This window comes from Sarcophilus harrisii, chromosome 5 (assembly GCF_902635505.1).
Source record: "Sarcophilus harrisii chromosome 5, mSarHar1.11, whole genome shotgun sequence".
In the NCBI taxonomy this organism is placed as follows: domain Eukaryota; kingdom Metazoa; phylum Chordata; class Mammalia; order Dasyuromorphia; family Dasyuridae; genus Sarcophilus; species Sarcophilus harrisii.
Genome location: NC_045430.1, coordinates 101,613,192 through 101,636,729, shown reverse-complemented (window position 1 = coordinate 101,636,729; position 23,538 = coordinate 101,613,192). Strand labels below are relative to the sequence as shown.

General features: G+C 34.9%; 1 protein-coding gene across 2 annotated transcripts in view; it reads left to right on the top strand.

Moving 5' to 3' along the window:
* The window catches only part of PTPRR (protein tyrosine phosphatase receptor type R), a 371,281-nt gene that overhangs the window by 143,901 nt on the left and 203,842 nt on the right, over positions 1 to 23,538 (top strand). For both annotated transcript variants that reach the window (XM_031939192.1, XM_031939194.1), the window contains exons 3-4: positions 9,996 to 10,109; positions 12,417 to 12,572. In XM_031939192.1, the coding sequence (XP_031795052.1) occupies positions 9,996 to 10,109; positions 12,417 to 12,572 (270 nt within the window). The remainder of the gene's footprint in view (positions 1 to 9,995; positions 10,110 to 12,416; positions 12,573 to 23,538) is intronic.

Genomic DNA, 23,538 nt, shown 5'->3' with positions numbered 1-23,538 from the left:
CTTGATGACTTAGGAGGAGTTAGGAGCCAGAAAGTCTGAACTCCCCCTTATCTTGAGTTTACACATTTACAATTTATAACCTTAAAGTAACTAGCCCTGAGTTATATCAGTCCTAATGAACTGGAGGGAGGGTGTTGCAACCTTAAGGGGATTGAGGCAGAACAATTAGGGGAAACTGAGGCAGAACAATTATGGGAAACTGAGGCAGAACAATTTAGGGAAACTGAGCCAGGACAATAAAAGGGAACTGTGGCACAATATCTTCTGCTTTCTTCTATGTATTTATATATGTTTTATTGTTTAATCTAATTTTCTTCTTTTTTTACATTATTATCATTGGCCAAGAATTGTCTTCCAATCAGTACTTCCTTCATCCCCATAAGAGTTCTCACTGTAATAAGTGGAAGAATGAGTTAAAACAAATTTATAAATCGACCATGTCTGAAGATATAACACTGGTATTCTTCTAGTGGTGTTAAATGGCTATAAGTCAGGGAAAAAACAGGTAATTTTAACTGAAGACCACCCTAAGGGGAATGTAGAGATACATGACAGCCCCCCTGTAGGCTGCAGCTGGTTACAAATGAATTACAAAGGTGGAGCACAGATGTCAAAGAAATATAAAAGGAACAACAATATCAAAAGAATGTCTATTCACATGGGAAAGGATGAGAGGACAGCTTTTATATGCTATTGGCATCTGCAGAATTTTAAGAGAACTTTGTAGGATACTCCCAAACATGTTGGCTAGACTTTCTTTTCAAAAGACACAGAAAAAAAAATTGATGCAGCACCCCCCCTTGCAAGGTCTGCAGGAGATTTGTGGTTCTAAGATCTCAATCACTTAAAAAATTTTTTTTTCAGGTCTTAAAATATTTTTATTATAACTTTTTATTTTCAAAACATATGCATGGATAATTTTTCAACATTAACCCTTGCAAAACCTTGTCTTCCAATTTTCCCCTCTTTCTCCACTCCCTCCCCTAGATGGCTAGTAGTCCAATATATATTAAACATTATAGAAATATAGTTAAATCCAATGTATGCAGACATTGCTTGCTGCTCAATAAAATCAAATCAAACAGGAAAAAAATCAAAGAGAAAATAAAATGCAAGCAAACAACAACAAAAAGAGTGAAAAGGCTATGTTGTGATTCACACTCAGTTCCCACAGTCCTCTCTCTGGGTGTAGATGTCTCTCTTCATCACAAGATCATTGGAACTGGTCTGAATCATCTTATTGCTGAAGAGAGCCATGTCCATCGAATTGATCATTGTATTTTATTTAAATGAAAGGTTCTTTTATAAAAGAAATTATGACTAAACTAAGAAATCTGTCTCTCTTTGAGGTAAAATTAAGTGTCTTGGTGAAGCAATTATATTTGCTTTCTAACTCTATCTTCTCAACTAAGAGTAATTCAAAGCTTTAGACATTTAAGTTTATTTATTTTTCTTTTTTTAATTATTTAATAGCCTTTTATTTACAGGTTATATGTATGGGTAACTTTACAGCATTGACAATTGCCAAACCTCTTGTTCCAATTTTTCCCCTCTTTCCCTCACCCCCTCCCCCAGATGGCAAGATGACCAGTAGATGTTAAATATATTAAAATATAAATTAGATACACAATAAGTATACATGACCAAACCGTTATTTTGCTGTACAAAAAGAATCAGACTCTGAAATATTGTAAAATTAGCTTGTGAAGGAAATCAAAAATGTAGGTGGATACAAATATGGGGATTGGGAATTTAATGTAATGGTTCTTAGTCATCTCCCAGAGTTCTTTCGCTGGGTATAGTTGGTTCAGTTCATTACTGCTCCACTGGAAATTATTTGTTGATCACATTGCTGAGGATGGCCAAGTCCATCAGAATTGGTCATCATATAGTATTGTTGTTGAAGTATATAATGATCTCTTGGCCCTGCTTGTTTCACTCAGCATCAATTCATGTAAGTCTTTCCAGGCCTTTCTGAAATCTTCCTGTTGGTCATTTCTTACAGAACAATAATATTCCATAATGTTCATATACCACAATTTATTCAGCCATTCTCCAACTGATGGGCATCCACTCATTTTCCAGTTTCTAGCCACTACAAAGAGGGCTTAGGCATTTAAGTTTAAACTTTTAGCTTGAAATTCTACTATGATCTCTGGAACATACTTTATTTCCCATCTTTTCCTTGTGATTTGCTTCTAATTAAAAATGAAAACAGGTATCACATGTATTGTTGTGAGATGCTCAGAATGACAAGTTGTGAGATTCACTTAATAACTAGTGAATACATGAGACAACAAAGCAGAGTAAAACTCTAGAAATTGTTGGCATGAGATCTGAGTTTAAACCTTGCCTCTGAATGGGATAAACTGAGTAAAACCTATCAAGGGAATGTGGCCTTGAACAATGCCCTAAGTGTGACTTGAATCTTTGCAATAATAACTTGAGCTAAAAAACTGCAGCATTTGATTGTCTTAAATGAACATTTTCTCTCCTTTCCCTCCTGTCCCCTCCCACCCCCAACACACACACCTCTTAATTAGCATTTAAGTACTTGGTGGGTAAAGAATTTGTTATTTACTAGTATCCTTTTGTTTAAGGATAGATTTCTGAATTTAGAGTGTAAGCCAGGACTCTCCCAGACAATGGGAGAAGAGATGGAGGGGGAAGGGAGATGGCTTCTATGTTTATAAATTTTGTGTTTTGTTTGTGCTTTGCACTCCTCTACTGATACCTTGTCTTTGGGGAGTTGCCCTTTCTCACAAGATTGTAATAAATCCTTTTTTTTTTTCTTTTTACCTTGAGAGTCTGATTTTAATTTGGGTAAGGGTTGCTATCCCACACAGTTTGGAGGCTTGTTCTGGGATATTTCCTATTTGTGAGGGGTCCTTCCCATATTGAATCCTTGGGCAGGTGACCTCCAGAGAGCTCTCCAGTGATTCTTGGATTTAGCTTGGGAACTCCCACTCTAGTTGGGTGAATTTCTGAAGAGAAACACTCTAAGAAAGCAAAAACGGAAGTGGGCTAGCAAAGATTGAGAATTAATTAAGCTTAATAGATAAAAAATAGATAAAAGTTTGAAATCAGTTAAGTAAGTTGCATATAACCCTGGTGGAGCAAACAACTGGAGAGTGGGAAAGAGACTTTAAGTGATTAAGGGGACTTTTCTCTTTGCCAAGAACTGATGAACCACTTGGATGACTGGAATTGGGACTGGGAGAATTTAAATGTTTAAGGCTCCTATTTCCCTTTGATATTGGGGAGTTCTAAGTGGTATGAATCAGTAAGGGTTTTCCCATTTTCCTTTGTAAGATTAGATGAGTCCTTCATCAAAGAGGATAAGATATCAGGAATGTTGGGAAAGGAACAATCTAGCTGGTTCTAAAAAGCTTTCTAGTTTGCTGGGAAGATAGCCCTTTAGGAAGAATTGATTGTTTTATTTGGACAGGTGTGGGGGCTCATGGAAGAATTGTTGGAGCCCCTGAGGACTGGGTGTAAATTCTTTATTATTATTATTATTATTATTATTATTATATTTTCTAGTAAGTTTATTTATTTTTAATACACATTATTTTGTGAATCATTGGGAGAGAAAAATCAGAGCAAAAGGAAAAAATTATGGGAGAGAGAAAAAACAACAAAAGAAATGAACATAGCATGTGTTGATTTACATTCAGTCTCCTTAGTTCTTTTTCTGAATGCAGATGGCATTTTCTGTCCAAAATCTATTGGGATTGCTTTGTATCAATGAACCACTGAGAAGAACCAAGTCTTTCATAGTTGATCATTGCATATTCTTGCTGTTATTGTGTACAATGTATTCTGGTTGTGCTTGTTTTGCTCAGCATTAGTTCATGTAAATCTTTCCAAGCCTTTCTAAAATCAGCTTGTTTATCATTTTTTATAGAACAATAATATTCCATTATGTTCATATACCACAACTTGTTTAGCCATTCCTCAATTGATAAGCATCTTCTCATTTTCCACTTTTTTGCTATCACAAAAAGAGCTGCTAAAAACATTTTTGTACATGTGGATTCTTTTTCCTCTTTTAAGATTTCCTGAGATACAGACACAGTAATGGCACTGCTGGATCAAGGTTATACAGTTTTATGGCCCTTTGGGCATAGTTTCAAATTGCTTTCCAGAATAGTTGGATCATTTCACAATTCTACTAACGCACTAGTTCCCATTTTTTCCACATCCCCTCCAACATTTATCATCTTTTCCTGTCATTTTAGTCAATTTGAGAGGTGTGAGGTGGTACCTCAGAGTTGTATTAATTTGCATTTCTCTAATCAATAGTGATTTAGAGAATTTTTTAATATAACTATAGATGGCTTTAATTTCATCATCTGAAAGTTATCTATTCATATCCTTTGACCAATTATAAATTGGGGAATGACTTGTATTCTTACAAATTTGACACAGTTCTTTATATATTTTAGAAATCAGACATTTATCAGAAATATTGCCTCTGAAGATTTTTTCCAAGCTTTTTATTTCCCTTTTAATCTTGTTTCTGTTGGTTTTGTTTGTGCAAAAAAATTTAAATTTAATATAATCAAAGTTGTCTATTTTGCTTTTCATTATGTTTTCTAGTTCTTCTTTGATCATAAATTCCTCCTTTCTCCAAAGATCTAATAGGTAAATTATCCTTTGTTCTTCTAATTTGTTTATGGTGTCATCTTTTATGCCCAAATCATTTATCTAATTTGCCCTTGTTTTGGTATAGGGTATGAGATTTAGGTCTCTGGCAAATTTCTGACATATTATTTTAGTTTTCCCAGCACTTTTTGTCAAATACTAAGTTCTTATTCCAGAAGCTGGAATTTGGGGGTTTATCAAATGCTAGATTACTATAGATCTTGATTATTGTGTTTTGTATATGTAAAAGCTATTCCACTGATCCACTACTCTATTTCTTAGCCAGTACCAATGATGACTGCTGCTTTATAATAGAATTTTAGTTTTGGTACTTCTAAGCCACCATCTTTTGTATTTTTTTTTCATTAATTCTCTTGATATTCTTGACCTTTTATTCTTCCAGATGAATTTTGTTATTATTTTTTCCAGTTCTATAAAATAATTTTTTGGCAGTTTGATTGATATGGCACTGAAAAAGTAGACCAATTTAGGCAGAATTGTCATTTTTATTATATTAGCTCAGCCATGAGCAATTGATATCTTTTTAATTGTTTAGCTCTGACTATTTGTGTGAGAAGTGTTTTGTAATTGTATTCATATAGTTATTGTGTTTGTTTTAGCAGGTAGATCACCAAGTATTTTATTTTGTCTACAGTAATTTAAAAGGGATTTCTCTTTTTATCTCTTGCTGATGGGCTTTGTCAGTAATATAGAGAAATGCTGATGATCTATGTGGGTTTATTTTATATCCTGCAACTTTGCTAAAGCTTTTATTTATTTCCAGTAGGTTTTTGGATGATTTTTTTAGGATTCTCTTAGTATATCATCATATCATCTGCAAAAAGTGATAGTTTTATTTCCTCATTGCCTATTTTAATTCCTTTAATTTTTTTCTTTTCTTATTGCTAAAGCAAACATTTCTAGTACAATGGTGAATAATAGTGGTGGTAATGGGCATCCTTGTTTCATGGCTGGGTGTAAATTCAAAGGAGTCTTCAATACCTGGCTGGCAGGCTTTTATGGCTTGGGCTCTAGAACTCCCCTCCTTACCTCCACAGCAAAGTGGGTCTGAGAATAGGAGCTTGATTGATTTAGAAAATCTGTTTGTGTTTGTATGAATGTGAACTTGTGCTTTGTCTTCTGTTTCTGTCCGTCAGAGGAATTTCAAAGGAAAAGATCTTGCTATTTGGGATTTAAAATTGCTTGTTTTATATATAATTGGACTTATACAAATAACTTTTAGCTAGAAAGAGGAAAGAAATTCTGATATAGGGAAAGTTTTTAACTACCACATAAAAAAAGAAAAAAATCCTAACATTTCTGTGGACCTAGAACTGGCCGATTAGGGGTTAGAGAAATAGTTAAGGTTATAGAACTGCTAAAACATTTTAGCAGATTTGAGGGTTTTTGAGACTGTTTTAAGTTGCTTGGCACTATCTCTATCAGCTAACTTGAACTGCTCTATCGTATTTTTATGTAGGCCTAATTTATATGACTAAAAGCCTTCTGAGGGCCTAAAACTGAGGCTTACAGGAAAAAGAAAAGGAAAAACAAACCTTTCTGCAAAAGAAAAAAAAACACATCCTTTCTGGGAGTTTCCAAGTTTCTCTCCTTTGGAGAGGTTTATGGAATTTGTCCTGGCTAGGCAGGCATCCCTCACTGGTCTGAATTCTTCTGGTGTTTGCACTAGTACCCCAATATCTTCAACATGGCCCTTTGGCATTTGTGATATGGAGGATGGACTAGTCACTGGGACACAGACTGCAGCTAGACACCTGGGTCTAAATTTCTCTCTGCTACTTTAGGAGAGGTTAGTAGAATAACATTGGAACAAATTGTACCCAAGTATGGATTGGTAGAGACTATTGATTCTGATATTTTACTTCTAAGGTTTTAAAAGAAATAATGGGGAGGGATTGCAAATTGAATGGCAATTTGATACACTTGGGCAACTGCCCTCATCAGAGAAAGTGGAAAGAATGAATCAGATTCTTAAGAAATGGATTATTAAATTGATGTTAGAGACTAAATTGCCTTGGACTAAATGTTTGCCTATTGCTTTGTTAAAGAATTAGAGTTGCCCCAGAAGTGATCTGAGACTTTCCACATATGAGATACCATTTGGTTTGCTTTATTTGGAGGAGAAAGGGAAAGACATTCTGTTGAAACAAAAGCTAAGTTTTTAAGGAATTATTTACTGGCAATGTCCTCATCCCTATTAGGCTTTAGGAAGCAAGGCTCAGACAACACTTTTGGAGTTTGCATTTCCAGAAGAATGGGTGCTTACTAAGTCCTGGAAGAAGCAGAGTGGTAAGGATCTTACCAGGTGTTATCAATGACTGAGACTATAGTCTGGACACTGAGAACATCAGACCTAAAGAAGCTGTGGAAGAACCTCAAGAATGGACTGTTAAAGAAAATTTATAATCTCTAAAATTGACTTTGCAATTAGGAATGTTTTGGTGGCAAGGGAGATTAATTGTTCTTAGAGGAATTTTAACAAAATTGATGTTGTACCTATTATTTATATTTCCAGAAAAGTTTATAGAGAGTCCTTAATTGGAAGAAATTGAATTAACATTTTTTTAGGATGAAGAAATTATTAATGTTAATTCTAATAGATATCTTTAATGTGAAATTAGAACAGTATATTCTATATTCTATGTGAATTTTAATTGGTTGTATTGTGTCATTTTAAAGATGTTTCCATTATTTAGGGATATTAGGAGAACAGTGGTTTATGTTTTCTCCCTTTGAACATGGCTAATACTTAAACATGTTTTGATATAGATTGGTTATTGATCATCTTATGTTGAATTGGGAACTTTCTAGGATGAATCTCTTACTGTTATCAATATAAGATTATAGTCATTATTTATTTAGGATATGTGATGCTTGAGAATTAAATTCAACTAAAGCTTTGATTTTTTTTTGATTTGATAAACACTTGCTATTTGAAATAAAATCTTTTGTGACTGTAGCTGATATTATTTGGAGTTTTGAATTTGGTTATAATTGTTTGATGGATCATCAAGGCACTATCTGAAAGGTATATGCCACAGGCTACTCAGAGGAATGTGATCCTAAATTGTTACAGGTAGAGATAAGTATCTGGGCAAGATTTGGGAGGATAAATCAGGGCAAGTGTTCAGTAGAAGCTATGAGCACAATTCAAATCTGAAAATATATGATCATTATTGTAAAGTCTGGGTCAGCTCCCTGTTGACTTCAGGGGCAGCTAGAGTCAAGATCAGCAAAAGTACTTGGTCTTTAGGGGGAGAAGTAAAGGAGATGGACGAAACTCCACGAGGCTCACCACCAACCTTCTCTCTCCTTGTCATTCTCCTCCAAAATTACTCTGGCTTGGCTTACTCCACCCCCTAATCCCTCCTACAATTATCTGTATACACCAAAAGATCAAGCCAGCACAGAATAGTGAGAAGGGCCATTTTCCAAGCATATGCTAATAGAGTATTGTCCAATAGGTAATAGCCTTAAGTGCTCAGTTGTCTGATTCCATTCACATGGAATTCACATTATATATTATATTCACAGCCCTTTACACATTATATCCTAAATAATAGGTAATTTTACTTATTTAAATACTTAAGTAAGTATTTGGCCTAGCCATCTGTCTGTTACTAGATGCATATATCTGTCCGTTTCTTTTAACATTTCTAAAGGTTATTAGAAAAGTTGCTGACTTTCCTAATAGGCATCTTTATTTGTGAAGAATTATCTACTCTAATTACTGGGCACACAAATGGTTGGGGTGATAGCCCCAAATAGGAGTTGGGATACAGAACCCTAATTTGTATGCTAAATAGACTCATTAGACTCCAGGTTATGGTAGAAATAATTATTAACTAAACCACAAAGGCACTAGATTTGTTAGCAGACCAAGCTACTCATACTTGAGAAGCAGTACTCCAGAATAAATTGGTATTAGGTTATTTGTTGGCTGATAATAATAGGTAAGTAGTGAAGGAAGTTACCAAGACAGCAGAAACTTGGCCCCATCCCATTCCAGACCTGATCCTCATCATTTATCTCTTGATGATCTGGTTTGAAACAGCTGGTGAAAACAGGCTCTTAGATTCTTGCTGATAGTTTTCAATGGAGTCATACTACTCCTTGTCTGCTTCCCCTGTGTGATACAGTTTATCACAATGTCAATACAGACATCACTGGTCAGGATGGTAAAGACTGAACAACCTGGAGGGGGAAGCCCAGTTAGACAAAGATAGACCCCAGTAGAGAAAAAAAAAACAAATCAGCCTCAGAGGAATTAGTGACTGAGAACAAGATAGTTAAGGGAATTATTAAGAATGATGTGAGATTTCTTCAAAGGTTAATAAATAAAGAGGAAGGGCTGAATAGGATAAACTGAGTGCAATAACAAGTTGAACCATAGCTAAAAAGCTTCGGGTGTTTGTCTTTGGATGAATATTTCCTCTTCTGTTCCCCACCCCCAAAACCTCTTAATTAGTATTTAAGTACTTGATGGGTAAAGAGTTTGTTAATTATTAGTATCCTTTTGTTTCTAGGATAGATTTCCATATTTAAAATGTAAGTCTGGACTCTCCCAGACAATGGAAGAAAAGGCTGGGGGGAGGGGAGGGAGGCAGGGAAGAGGACCCTTCTGCCTTTAGGGTTTATAAATCTTGTGTTTTGATGTTTGTGCTTTGCACTCCTCTATTGACATCTTGTTTGTTGGTAGTTGCCCTTTCTCACAAAACCATAATAAATGCTTTTTTTGCTTTTTATCTTGAGAGTCTCTGATTTTAATTTGGGTAAAGGTCACTGTCCCTCACACTTCTGAATTTGATTAGCTATGTGACCCTAAGTAATTCATTTAATTTCTCTGAGTATTCATTTCTTCATTAGTACCAAATGGACAGTCATGTTTCCACTAGCCATCTTAAAGTAGTAAGGTCAAAAGTCCTTTGTAAAATTTTAAAATCCCCATCATGGTTTTGATCAGCATAAGAAATTAATTGGAAATTTTTGGGAGTTACAGATGACACACAAAGGCCCAGATGATATAGAAAAAAGTTTAGAAACTCAGAAATGCATAAAATATATATATTGTATAATATCAATATATTTTATGTTTGAATGCTGTAATAATTTAGATTTCTTCTCTTGTATGAAGGGGAGGGTCAAAAAAAATTTTACATGGCTTTTCCAGATGGAAGGGGAAAGGTGTCAAGCTCCTAAATCCTATGATAAGATAACTGTACTATTAAAATGTGAGTTATTATTAGGTTAAAATTTTAACAAGCTATGCCAAGGACTCTTTCACAAAGTAAGGACTTATATTCTTGGTTAATTTTTCTTTTTTTCAGACGCTGCAAATGGACATAAACAAGCTTAACATAACTTTGCTCCAAATATTTCGTCAAGGAGTGGCAGCAGCTTTAGGACTCCTACCACAACAAGTTCACATCAATCGCCTAATTGTAAGCTGCCCAGATGTTGTCTGTCCAAATTACAAGATATCTTTTAATTAAACAGTATTTCTTTGCTTAAGGGAGGATTCTTTAGACTGTTTCTCTTATTGTCATTGTATAGTCAATATAATCATTCAAACATTCTTATAGAAATAGAGCTAGAATGTACCTTAGGAATTATCAACTCCAGTTCTCTAAGATGTTAGGAAACTGAATCAACTAGTTTGGGCTAGTGCAGCTATTATATTAAGTTTGTGGTTTTTCTCAAAACTACAAGACTTTCTAATTGGCTGAATCCCCTTGTATATTCATAACTCCCCAATTCCTTGTTTACTCAAGGCTTCTGAGAGATTGAAACTTAATTGTTCTGTGGAATCTTAACCTTCCTTAACTTCTCACATTCTGAGTGGTACCCACTGTCCTACACAGCTTTGAAACTTGCACATTTTGTGGAAACCCAACTTTTCAGTATTTCTCACACTTCTAATAAGGGGTTACATCACCTCATCATCATGTCACCCTTGGACAGAGAAAATATCTCTATACCAGACCATTACCAGCTATATCAGACCACTCCAAGCCTTGGGTTATGTAGACAAAATGATCTGTCTCCATCCAAGTTTGAATGTGTTTCCCACATTTCCCACATTTTAATGGTGTTTCCCATCCTAGATAAAATTCCTAGCTAGGTTGGATGGATCTGACTGAGATCAGGGCAGCTAATGCAATATCACCATCAGTAATGTTCTTCAAGAAAACCTGAACTTTTTTAAATGAGGAATTTAGAAGAAGTGGAGAACTTCAGAATTTCCCCCAAGATATTGATTATTAATAATCATTTATCACAATTTTGCAGGGAATTTATACTTCAGGTAGGGGGTTGGATTAAATGACCTCTAAGCTTTTTTCCCCAAACTAATATTCTATAATTCTACATATTAATATATTACTCCAATAGCCTATTTGTCACACAAATATATATTGTGATTTTAAAAACTAGTGAAATATTTTTTTCTAAAAATAGAAATGTCATACTGCAAAGTATGGCTGCTAATATTCCCTGGGGATATATGCAAATGTATATATGCATATACAGCAAATGTTCTAGATCTAATCTCCCAGTCTTGTAATGTGAAGCTATGTCTCCAGAGCTTTGATGATACATCCACTCAGGGCTTTAGCTCAATGCTGTGGAGTTGAAGTTTTTGGGGGGGTTTTCTCTTTTTAATGCTATAACTTATGAATTCCTACCAGTGTACTTCTCCTCATGATTATCAGTTGGTATCAATTAAATTGCCAGCTTTAATTTGCTTTTAGAGGTATTTACTAAAGTGTTAGAGTAAGAAAAGTTGGTACAAAGTATCCCTCAAAAAGACTGTTAGTGAGCACATATGACAAAGGGATAACTTACAACTCTTGGTTGCTAGAACTCCTTTCTTCTCCTTCATGGTGTCCTCCTTACGTTCTCCTTAGGTGTGTTGCAACTTATCTGCTCGATTTCTTGTAAAGTTTGAATCTGTCTTTTCTCAGTCTTCAACTCCCAACATAGACAACACACCAGCTGTTCTAAAGAGATACTTCAATTGCTTGACCTTTGATGTTGTTGGGTTTTCTTTTGATTAAATTAGAGAAGCTAAAGGAGCGAAAAAATGAAACTAGCTCTCTCTCTCTCTCTCTCTCTCTCTCTCTCTCTCTCTCTCTATATATATATATATATATATATATATATATATATATATATATATATACACACACACACACAGAGAGGTCAGCACAGTGTCTCTAAAAGAGTTCCATCCTTTTTTCTCTCCTCCCTCTCTTTTCCTCCTTCTCCTTCCCCTTTCTTCTCTCCCTTCCTCTCTTTCTCTCTCCTCCCCTCCTACCATATATATATGTATGTATGTAGTAGTTTAATATTTTATCTGTGACCCATGACACATATGTTTGTTCATTAAAACAAATGTTTAAAATTAGTTTTCATCACCTAGGAGCAAAAGCACAATCTCATATTCTAAAAATATTAATTGTCAGTTTTGAAAACTGTAAAAATGTCTTCTGTGGTTTGTTGCTACATTGTGGGAGACCAACTTAAGAAGGTAAATCTTTTTTTATTACAAATTATAAAAAATGTTAAATAATAAACATTCACTCATAGATATGATCTGTTGGTCACAATAATTTTTTTTGGCACATTAATTTCTAAAAATAAATATATTTGGTGATTATATCTTAAAATGTTTATTTAAGAATTATCAAAGAACCATCTCAAATTTTACTTGTTCTTGTAATACTTAAAGATGTTCTCCTTTTGCTTAGGGGAAGAAGAACAGCATTGAGCTGTTTGTATCTCCAATAAATAGGAAAACTGGAATTTCAGATGTTCTGCTATCTGAAGAAGTGCTGCATTCGCTTAATATCAATGTTTTACATCAGAGTCTATCTCAATTTGGAATTATAGAAATCTCCCCTGAGGTATGTTATCCATGGATGATTGAATACTATTTGTATATATCACAAAACTAATAATTATACTAGAAAGAAGTAAACTTTGGCCTACAAAAATTATGAAGAAATGTAGCATGATTTCCTACAAATCTTACCAAAAATGGTACAGTCAATAATAGTTTCAATGTTCTTTGAAGATAAAACACTTCTTCATGTCCGGTAGCCTGTTTTTACCCTTTTCATTCATTCCTTGGCAAAATTGCTCACAATTCCAACTGCCTCCAGATCGCTTCTTCTATCTCCAAATTTTCATGTCAGGTTCTGACCTTTTAAACTGTCCAATATTGTATATAGAGAGTTCTATAACATAGCTCTACTTAAATTGCATTTGTTGACTCATTAGTATCAGCATTTAAAATTTGTATATTCAATATGAAATTTATAACCTCTTCCTTTTCTGATATATCATCAAAATCCCATTATCTTTATAATCTCAAAAATTTACAAATTTGAATTCTTATTCTTCCTTTTTTGCTTTGTTCCATAGACCCAAATCACTGTCAAGTTCTTCTAGTATGATCTTTGACATGTTCCTCCATCTTTTTTTGTTATTATCACAACTGCCATTAATTCACATCTAGAACATTAATTACTGTTTCTTTGTTCATCTCTGTGTCCAATCTCTTACCACTCTCACCTATATAAACTTATTTGAATATTCTAATGAACTTTCTTCTTTCTAGTATTCTTGAGCCATACTCCTCTTAACATATTCTTCAATCCAGTGACACCAGTCTTATTGTTCCTAACATACAACATGCTACCTTCCAACTGTAGATATTTTCAGTAGCATCCTGCAAGTCTGGAACTCTTTTATGCTTCAGTTCTATTTCCTTCCTTCCCTGGATTTCTTTAATTTTAAAGAAAGTCTCATCTTCTGCAAGAAGTCTTTCCTGGTCCTTAATTGCTATTGGTCTTAGTGCTATTGTTTCAAAAAAATTTCCAATTTATCGTGTGTGTGTGTGTGTGTGTGTGTGTGTGTGTGTGTTGCTTATATATAGTTGTTTGCATGCTATCTCCTCCATCAAATTGTGAATTCTTTTAGGATAATGATTGCTTTTTGATTTGGTTTGGTTTTGAATTTTTATCATTTTTTATATCCTCAGAGTACTTAGCAATTCTCAGCACAAAATAGATGCTTAAGAATTATTTGGCTTAACTTCTACATCAAATTGTGTCAACATATACTCAAACAGATCTTTGGTCTCACCTGTTTGGAAATTCCTTTCAACAGCCCATCTATTCCTATCCATATGATGCCATGTTTATGCTTAGTTTCCCATAAGTTTTTCAAAGGAGGTCAATCTAACATGGCAGAAGTCTTCCTACTTACTTAAGGATAATTCAGGGGAAACTGTTGGAATCCAAATGTGCATCTGTCATCCCTCATTTCAGCTCATCTTTTCCTTTTTTATATAATTCTGATATTTTTTTTCATTCCTGTTCTTTGCAGTTCTGAATTACACTTCTCCATTGCCTTTTCTGTGATGTTCATTTTTAATCTTTGAAAACTGTTTCACTGTCATATAGCAATGCCAAGAGAATGTTGGTATTAAAAATATGGGCATTTGCTATTGTGAGAATCTTAGGTCATTAAAAGAGTTTCCCAAATATAATACAACCTGCTTTCCATCTAGGATCACCTCATTTTTTATCTATGTTTTCTGTCTCAAAGATTTTGATGGACAAGATCTAAAGATTGTTTGTATGTAATTATTTGTCATACTATTATTTAGGCTTTTAATCATTTACTTGGTCTTTGCTTATGTGGATAATCAGACAGAATTCTTTTGAGATACTGTAGAGTCTTGAAAGAAGCCAGGGAAATTAAGAGATGAAATCAGTATCAAAGCATTTTTAGTACCTACTTTTTGCCAGGCACTGTGCTAAGTATTATGGATGCAAAAAATGCAAATGGTAGGGTACTTTTTCAAAGAGTTCACAAATCTAATGTGTGAGACAACATGTAAACAATGAGGTTTATTAACATCTACAAAACAACAAAAAAAACCCTAGACAATAGTGGGAATAATCTCAAAGGGAAGATACTGAAATTGAGGAGTATTGGGAAAGTCTTCTGGAAGGGGAAACTTGAAGGAAGCCTAGAAAGCTGATTGTCAGATACAGAAAGGAGTGGGTTCCAGGAATGGGGGAACAGTCAATGAAAATCCCCAAAACTGAGCAAGGCAGCATAATGAATGTGAGGAACAACTTGAATACCACCAACACTGAATTGCAAAGTGTGTCGAATTAGAGAAGATATAAGAAATCTAGCAAGGTAAGACACATTTTGTTTTGAAGGGCCTGTTTAAAAGAGGCAATTGGGGTTAAGTGACTTCCCAGAGTCACGTAGCTACTAAGTGTTAAGTATCTGAAGGGCTCATGTTCTATCTACTCTGCCAACTAGCTGCCCCTATGTAGGGCTTTTAAGGACAAACAGGGGATTTTATGTTTGGTACTAGATGTAAAATCCACTGGAATTTATCAGATAGTAGCATGACATGGTCACTCTGTGCTTAAGAAAGGTGAGAGAATAAAGCATTCCAGGGATGAGGGAAAGCCAATGCAGAGGAATAGAGATATTCAATATAGCAATATAACAGATTGCATCAAGGTAAGGAAAGTGTTAGATGGCTAAAAAGTTAGCAAAGGGTCAGAACATAAAATGCTTTTAAATATTAAAAAAGAGGAGTAAATACTTGATCATGGAAATGATTGGGAGCTACTGGAGTGCATCAAGCAGGAGGATGTCGAGTTTTGTCCATGAGAAAATGTAAGTCTTTTTTGCAAATTTAAGATTACTAGAGCTTACATCCAGACCTAGAAACTTTCAGAAACTCTTTAGTCCAAATATTCTTGTTTTACAGATGAGGAAACTAAGATCCAAGTAAGATTAAATGATCTGTCTAAGATCACATAGGTTGTAAGTTAACTAAATACTCAAGTTCTCTAATTCCACAGATTGCCTTAAATGTCAATAAATTCCAGAGAGCCAAATGTCTTTAATAGTATCATGTTGATAACCTTGGTGGTACTCTCTGAAGAAAAAATAATTAACCTTGACTGTTTAATAAACAGAATCATAATACATGAATTTTGATTGTTCTTTCAAACTGAGTTCATTCTTTGAAGATTTAATTGAGGCTAACAACACCTAAAAATGTATTCATCATGTACAATGACATGAAATTTTGAGGAAAGAGTATAGTTAAAATATCTAAGAGAATTACACTATTGGATGTAACTATCCAGCTTAGACAAGTATACCAATAAAATTTACCTAATAATTGCAAAATTTATATTCCACTTTTGGTTTTGTGTCTACATTCTCAGCATTACTTCCTGTACTTAAATCCAAAATTGTAATCCAATAAATTAATTAACATTTATTAAGTACCTACTGTGTCCTAAGCACCAGGGTATACAAAAAGAAGCAAAAGACAGCCCTTACCCTCAATGTAATTGATGAGAATAAGGATACAAGGTAAGAGAATTATTATACCTAACATGTCAAGCTGATTGTGTCTATAGTGCCATTTAAATCTGGGCAGAAAGAAAATGTAATTAATCTTTTTCATTGCTAAGATATTTATATGGGAAAAGTGGATAATCTCAAGGAGATTCCAAGCACCAATTATTAAAATTTTAGTGTGAGGATTTACACCTCTGAAATTAGCAAATGCTACAAATAGGGGAGTGACATTGTTTTTGTTGATTTCTAGACGTGAGAATGTGATGAAAAAAATGTTAAGAATATAGATTAAACTTCAAAGTATGGGGTACAATTTCCAAGGATACTTCAGGATGCACAAGTTATTGAAATAATCCATCAATCAATAAGCCTTAATTAAATGCCTACTATAGTGTGTCCAAGATAGGCACTGTGCTAGGTGCTAGAAATAAGAAGATTAAAAAATGAAATGCCCTCAAAGAGCTTATATTCTATCCATAATGATCTGATTCAATGAAATATTTTCATATTGTATCCACCTTATAGGATTCTCATAGACAAGTTCATAATTCTTTCCAAAAAGTGAACCCAGAACTCCTGGAGAAATACATAAGATTGAGGTAGTAAATTAACTCTGTTAAACTTGATAGAACCAAAGAGGTAGAGCTAAAAGGGACTTTAGAGCATTTAGTCCAAGCCAAATGCTTCATTTTATAGATAAGGAAACTGAGTCTAAAAAAGGTTAAAGTGGCTTTCCTAAGGTGACATAGGAGCTAAGTAACAGCTGGAATTTGAATTTAGGTCTTCTGACTACTCTGCTTCTGACTACTACTCCTCTTTCTATTGTACAACTCACTAATTAGGTGAAACTACATGGGAAAGAATGATTTAAAAAAAAACAGTTGTTTATTATCATGCCTCTGGTGTCTTGAAGTTCTATACAAATATAATGACTCAACTGTAGTTTGATAGGAAATAAGAAAATATAATGACTCAGTTCAAATAGTTCAAAACTCCCACAAGAAAAACTAGGGATTTTTTTAATCTGGGTAAAATATAGCTGGGATAATGTTGAGGGGACATAGAAGGCAGTCAGGGAAAGTGTGGGGAAGTAGCAGTACAAAAAGCAATCCAGTCAAACATATCCATAACCCAGCTTCCTCACTGATTCTGAGGATTGTCTCTCCTCCAGTTCCAGGAAAACAGGAGCCAATTTGGAATCTCTTGGGAGAGTGGACCGTGTGGTCTATCCTATAGGGAAGGTCCTTCTGAACCTCAGCTCTTTGCATTCTCCTTGGGCCCTTCTTGCTCCATGGGAGTTGTCCAGTGGAAAACCATGAGGAGTGATGGAGACTGGGAATACTGTGTCCAAACTACCTATAAGGAAGGGGGGGAAAAGCATGCTCCCAACCTGGGAAGGAAACATGGCTTACTTCCTAATGTAGGCTCTTTAGGCAAGACCTAACTGCCCTGTCTTAATAAAGGTTCTAAAATCATTTGTTTCTTTCACTGTGGGGAAAATTAAATTAATATTTTGCTATCACTAGTACTTTATGTGGGGATGGGGGGTGGGGAAGGGGGGGAAAGATAACTTTAATTACCAAAATTTGTAGGGTTAAGGCAGAAAAAATGACAAGGACCAGCTAGGGAATGAAATTAAGGTCTTTTTTATTGTTGAATTGTTTTAGATTTATCTGACTCTTTTGTTACCCCTTTTTGAGATTTTCTTTGCAAAAGATATTGAAGTGATTTGCCATTTCCTTCTCCAGCTCATTTGCAGGTGAAAAATTTGAGGCATATACCTTTCATTTAAAATGCTGAAATTCTACTCTGGTTCTATGTGACAACCGCACTAGCTCCCCAGATATCTCAGAATCAGCCGGAGTCCGGATAAGCAAAAGTCCTTAGTCTTTCTTCTTGGTCTTAGGCACAGGATTGAACAGGATAAAAGCAGAATCTCGACAACCATCTTCTCCCTTGTCTACCACCAAAGTGTGACTCTGACTAGTCTTACTCCACCCCCTAGTCTCTCCTACAATCCTCTGTATACACCAATCATTGAACCAGCACAGATAGTGGAAAGGACCATTTTCCAAGCATATGCTGGTCCTCAAACTTTTTAAGTAGGGGGCCAGTTCACTGTCCCTCAGATTGTTGGAGGGCCCGACTATAGTAAAAACAAAAACTTTGTTTTGTGGGCCTTTAAATAAAGAAACTTCATAGTCCTGGGTGAGGGGGATAAACACCCTCAGCTGCCGCTCTGGCCCGAGGGCCATAGTTTGAGGACCCCTGCAGAATATTGTCCAATCAGTAATTAGCCTCAAGTGCTCGGCAGTCCTGACCTCAGTGCATCGACTCAATAGTTTCAGCCCTCTACAATTCCACATAAAGGAAACTTAATGTCCCTACCATCATTGTTTAGATAAGCATTATAGCTCATCTAAATCACTTGGGTGTCAAAGAATTGCTGTGCTTCCTGAAAACTTAAACTGGACTTTATGGTTTCATTGATATAGGGAACACTTGATAAGGAAACTCCCACTCCCTCTGCAAATCATGTGTTCTACAATTTATAATTTATGACTCATAGAGGACAAACAACAACACAGTCCTAGAGAATTGACGGGGACACTGAGAAACTAATGGACTTGCCCAATATAATGTCCCATCAGAGGGATGATCTGAACTCAGATTTTCAAACTTCAACAAAGTCTGGCTTTCTAGCTATCATTCCAATATTTGATTGATTAAAGACACTGAAAAGATAACTGATATATAACCAATTATTGTGCATATTGTTATTTCAATTGAATCTCAATACAGTCCCATGAAGAGTTATTAGATTATTAAATACAGGTTTCATTATTGGCATTGTACAGATGGGAAAACAGACAATCAGTTAGATTAAGTGACTTACCTCTGATCACACATTTAGCAAGTAATCAAATGAAATATTTGCAAAGCGCAATGCTTGATACATAGTAGGCATTTAGTAAATGATTGTTCCCTTTCCAAATTTCCCCTTTAGTGACAGAGGTGGAATTCTATCCCAGGTTTCTTTTAACTCCAAGTCAGTATTCCCCATTACCTCTCTCAGAAGATTCAATTCAAGTACTGTCTGTTGACTTCCACAAAACCACATTCAGTAGTTACGAAACATTTTTTTTTCATGTCTAATTTTAATAAATATTGATATTTTATTTATTTTTTTATTGTAATAACTTTTTATTGACAGAACCCATGCCAGGGTAATTTTTTTTTACAACATTATCCCTTGCACTCACTTCTGTTCCGATTTTTCCCTCCCACTCTCCACCCCCTCCCCTAGATGGCAAGCAGTCCTATATATGTTGAATAGGTTGTAGTATATCCTAGATACAATGTATGTGCGCAGAACGAAACAGTTTTCTTGTTGCACAGGGAAAATTGGATTCAGAAGGTAAAAATAACCTGGGAAGAAAAACAAAAATGCAAACAGTTTACATTCATTTCCCAGTGTTTTTTTCTTTGGGTGTAGCTGCTTCTGTCCATCATTGATCAACTGAAACTGAATTAGGTCGCTTTGTTGAAGAAATCCACTTCCATCAGATTACATCTTCATACAGTATCGTTGTTGACCTATATAATGATCTCTTGGTTCTGCTCATTTCACTTAGCATCAGTTCATGTAAGTCTCTCCAAGCCTCTCTGTATTCATCCTGCTGGTCATTTCTAACAGAACAATAATATTCCATAACATTTATATACCACAATTTACCCAAACATTCTCCAATTGATGGGCATCCATTCATTTTCCGGTTTCTAGCCACTACAAACAGGGCTGCCACAAACATTTTGGCACATACAGGTCCCTTTCCTTTCTTTAGTATCAACTTGGGGTATAAGCCCAGTAGTAGCACTGCTGGGTCAAAGGGTATGCACAGTTTGATAACTTTTGGGGCATAATTCCAGATTGCTCTCCAGAATGGTTGGGTTTGTTCACAATTCCACCAACAATGTATCAGTGTCCCAGTTTTCCTGCATCCCCTTCAACAATCATCATTATTTTTTCCTGTCATCTTAGCCAATCTCACAGGTGTATTGTGGTATCTCAGAGTTGTCTTAATTTACATTTCTCTGATTAATAATGATTTGGAACACTCTTTCATATGAGTGGTAATAGTTTCAATTTCATCATCTGAAAATTGTCTGTCCATATCCTTTGACCATTTGTCAATTGGAGAATGGCTTGGTTTCTTATAAATTAGAGTCAGTTCTCTATATATTTTGGAAATGAGGCCTTTATCAGAACCTTTAACTGTGAAGATGTTTTCCCAGTTTGTTGCTTCCCTTCTAATCTTGTTTACATTAGTTTTGTTTGTACAGAAGCTTTTTAATTTGATGTAATCAAAATTTTTTATTTTGTGATCAATAATGGTCTTTAATTCGTCTTTGGTCACAAATTTCTTCCTCCTCCACAAGTCTGAGAGATAAACTATCCTATGTTCCTCCAATTTATTTATAATCTCCTTCTTTATGTCTAAATCATGGACCCATTTTGATCTTATCTTGGTATATGGTGTTAAGTGTGGGTCCATGCCTAATTCTCATACTAATTTCAGTTATCAGCAGTTTTGTCAAATAATGAATTCTTATCCCAAAAGTTAGGATCCTTGGGTTTGTCAAACACTAGATTGCTATAGTTGACTATTCTGTCTTGTGAACTTAACCTGTTCCACTGATCAACTAATCTATTTCTTAGCCAATACCAAATAGTTTTGGTGATTGCTGCTTTATAATATAGTTTTAGATCAGGTACAGCTAGACCACCTTCATTTGATTTTTTTTTTCATTAATTCTTTTGAGATTCTCGACCTTTTATTATTCCATATGAATTTTGTTGTTATTTTTTCTAGATCATTAAAATATTTTCTTGGAAGTCTGATTGGTATAGCACTAAATAAATAGATTAGTTTAAGGAGTAAGGATAGGCCTATCCAGGAGCACTTAATATTTTTCAAATTATTTAAGTCTGACTTTATTTGTTTGGAAAGTTTTTTGTAATTTTGCTCATATAATTCCTGACTTTCCTTTGGTAGATAGATTCCCAAATATTTTATGCTGTCGACAGTTATTTTGAATGGAATTTCTCTTTGTATCTCTTGATGTTGGATTTTGTTGGTGATGTATAAAAATGCTGAGGATTTATGGGGATTTATTTTATAACCTGCAACTTTGTTAAGTTATGAATTATTTCTAATAGCTTTTTAGTTGAATCTCTGGGGTTCTCTAAGTATACCATCATATCATCTGCAAAGAGTGGTAGTTTGGTTTCCTCATTGCCTATTCTGATTCTTTTAATCTCTTTCTCGACTCTTATTGCCAAGGCTAGTGTTGCTAATACAATATTGAATAATAATGGTGATAGTAGGCAACCTTGTTTCACTCCAGATCTTACTGGGAAAGGTTCCAGTTTTTCTCCATTGCATATGATGCTTACTGATGGTTTTAAATATGTGCTTCTGACTATTTTAAGAAAAAGTCCATTTATTCCTATACTCTCAAGTGTTTTTATTAGGAATGGATGTTGGATTTTATCAAATGCTTTTTCTGCATCTATTGAGATGATCATATGTTTTTGTTAGTTTGGTTATTGATATAGTCAATTACGCTAATAGTTTTCCTAATATTGAACCAGCCCTGCATTCCTGGTATAAATCCTACTTGGTCATAGTGTATTAACCTGGGGATGATTTTCTGTAATCTTTTTGCTAATATTTTATTTAAGATTTTTGCATCAATATTCATTAGGGAGATTGGTCTATAATTTTCTTTCTCTGTTTTCAGCCTACCTGGTTTAGGTATCAGTACCATGTCTGTGTTGTAAAAGGAGTTTGGTAGGACTCCTTCAATCCCTATTTTTTCAAATAGTTTATATAGCATTGGAGTTAATTGTTCTTTAAATGTTTGGTAGAATTCACATGTAAATCCATCTGGTCCTGGGGAATTTTTCTTAGGGAGTTGGTTAATAGCTTGTTCTATTTCTTTTTCTAAGATGGGATTGTTTAGGATATTTACTTTCTCCTCTGTTAATCTGGGCAAGCTATATATTTTTAATTAACTAATTAATTAATTAATTTAATAGCCTTTTATTTACAGGTTATATGCATGGGTAACTTTACAGCATTAACAATTGCCAAACCTCTTGTTCCAGTTTTCACCTCTTACCCACCACCCCCCCCCAGATGGCAGGATGACCAGTAGATGTTAAATATATTAAAATATAAATTAGATACACAATAAGTATACATGACCAAACCATTATTTTGATGTACAAAAAGAATCAGACTCTGAAATATTGTACAATTAGCTTGTGAAGGAAATAAAAAATGCAGGTGGGCATAAATATAGGGATTGGGAGTTCAATGTAATGGTTTTTAGTCATCACCAGAGTTCTTTCTCTGGGCGTAGCTGGTTCAGTTCATTACTGCTCCATTGGAAATGATTTGGTTGATCTCATTGCTGAGGATGGCCAGGTCCATCAGAACTGGTCATCATATAGTATTGTTGTTGAAGTAAATAATGATCTCCTGGTCATGCTCATTTCACTCAGCATCAGTTCATGTAAGTCTCTCCAGGCGTTTCTGAAATCATCCTGTTGGTCATTTCTTACAGAACAATAATATTCCATAATATTCATATACCACAATTTATTCAGCCATTCTCCAACTGATGGACATCCATTCAGTTTCCAGTTTCTAGCCACTACAAAGAGGGCTGCCACAAACATTCTATACTGTGCACAAAAGTGTGCAAAATATTTTGAAGTATAAGCAGGACCATTGTCTGTTTTTATTGCTTGTGGCACACCCATAATGGCAAATGCTTGTATGAGGAATTCAGTGACCACTTGGGCTGTCTCTTTTGCTGCTGGTATTGCAAAAGTGAATCCCGAAAAGGTATCTACCACAACATGGATGAAAGACAGACGACCAAAAGATTTATAATGGGTCAAATCCATTTGCCAGATTTCATTGGGTCTCAAACCACAAGGGTTCTTCCCTGGAGGCAGTGTAGGAGCATGGAAAGGAAGGCAAGCCATACAGGCTTTTACTATGCTCCTAGCTTCCTCTCTTATTCAAATTATAAACGTAAAGCTCGAAACAGCCTGATGATATTTAGAATGAGATGCCTGAGCTTCTTGGAACAAAGGGTATTGACCAACATAGTTAGAAGGCTATCTGCCTTTGAATTGCCATCAAATATGGGACCTGAAGTCCACTATGAGAATGGACATGTAATATATAGATCTTACCTGGATGCTTTCTCACTTGCTCTTGAAGTTTCTTAAAGAGCTGATATATATAGAGGCTGAAAATTTTATTTGGGCTGTGGCATTCTTTGTACCACACCTACTGAATAGGCTGAATCAGATATTATATTTATGTCTCCTGGATAATAAGTAAGGGCTAGAATGATCACATTACAATTCATTCTGCTGAG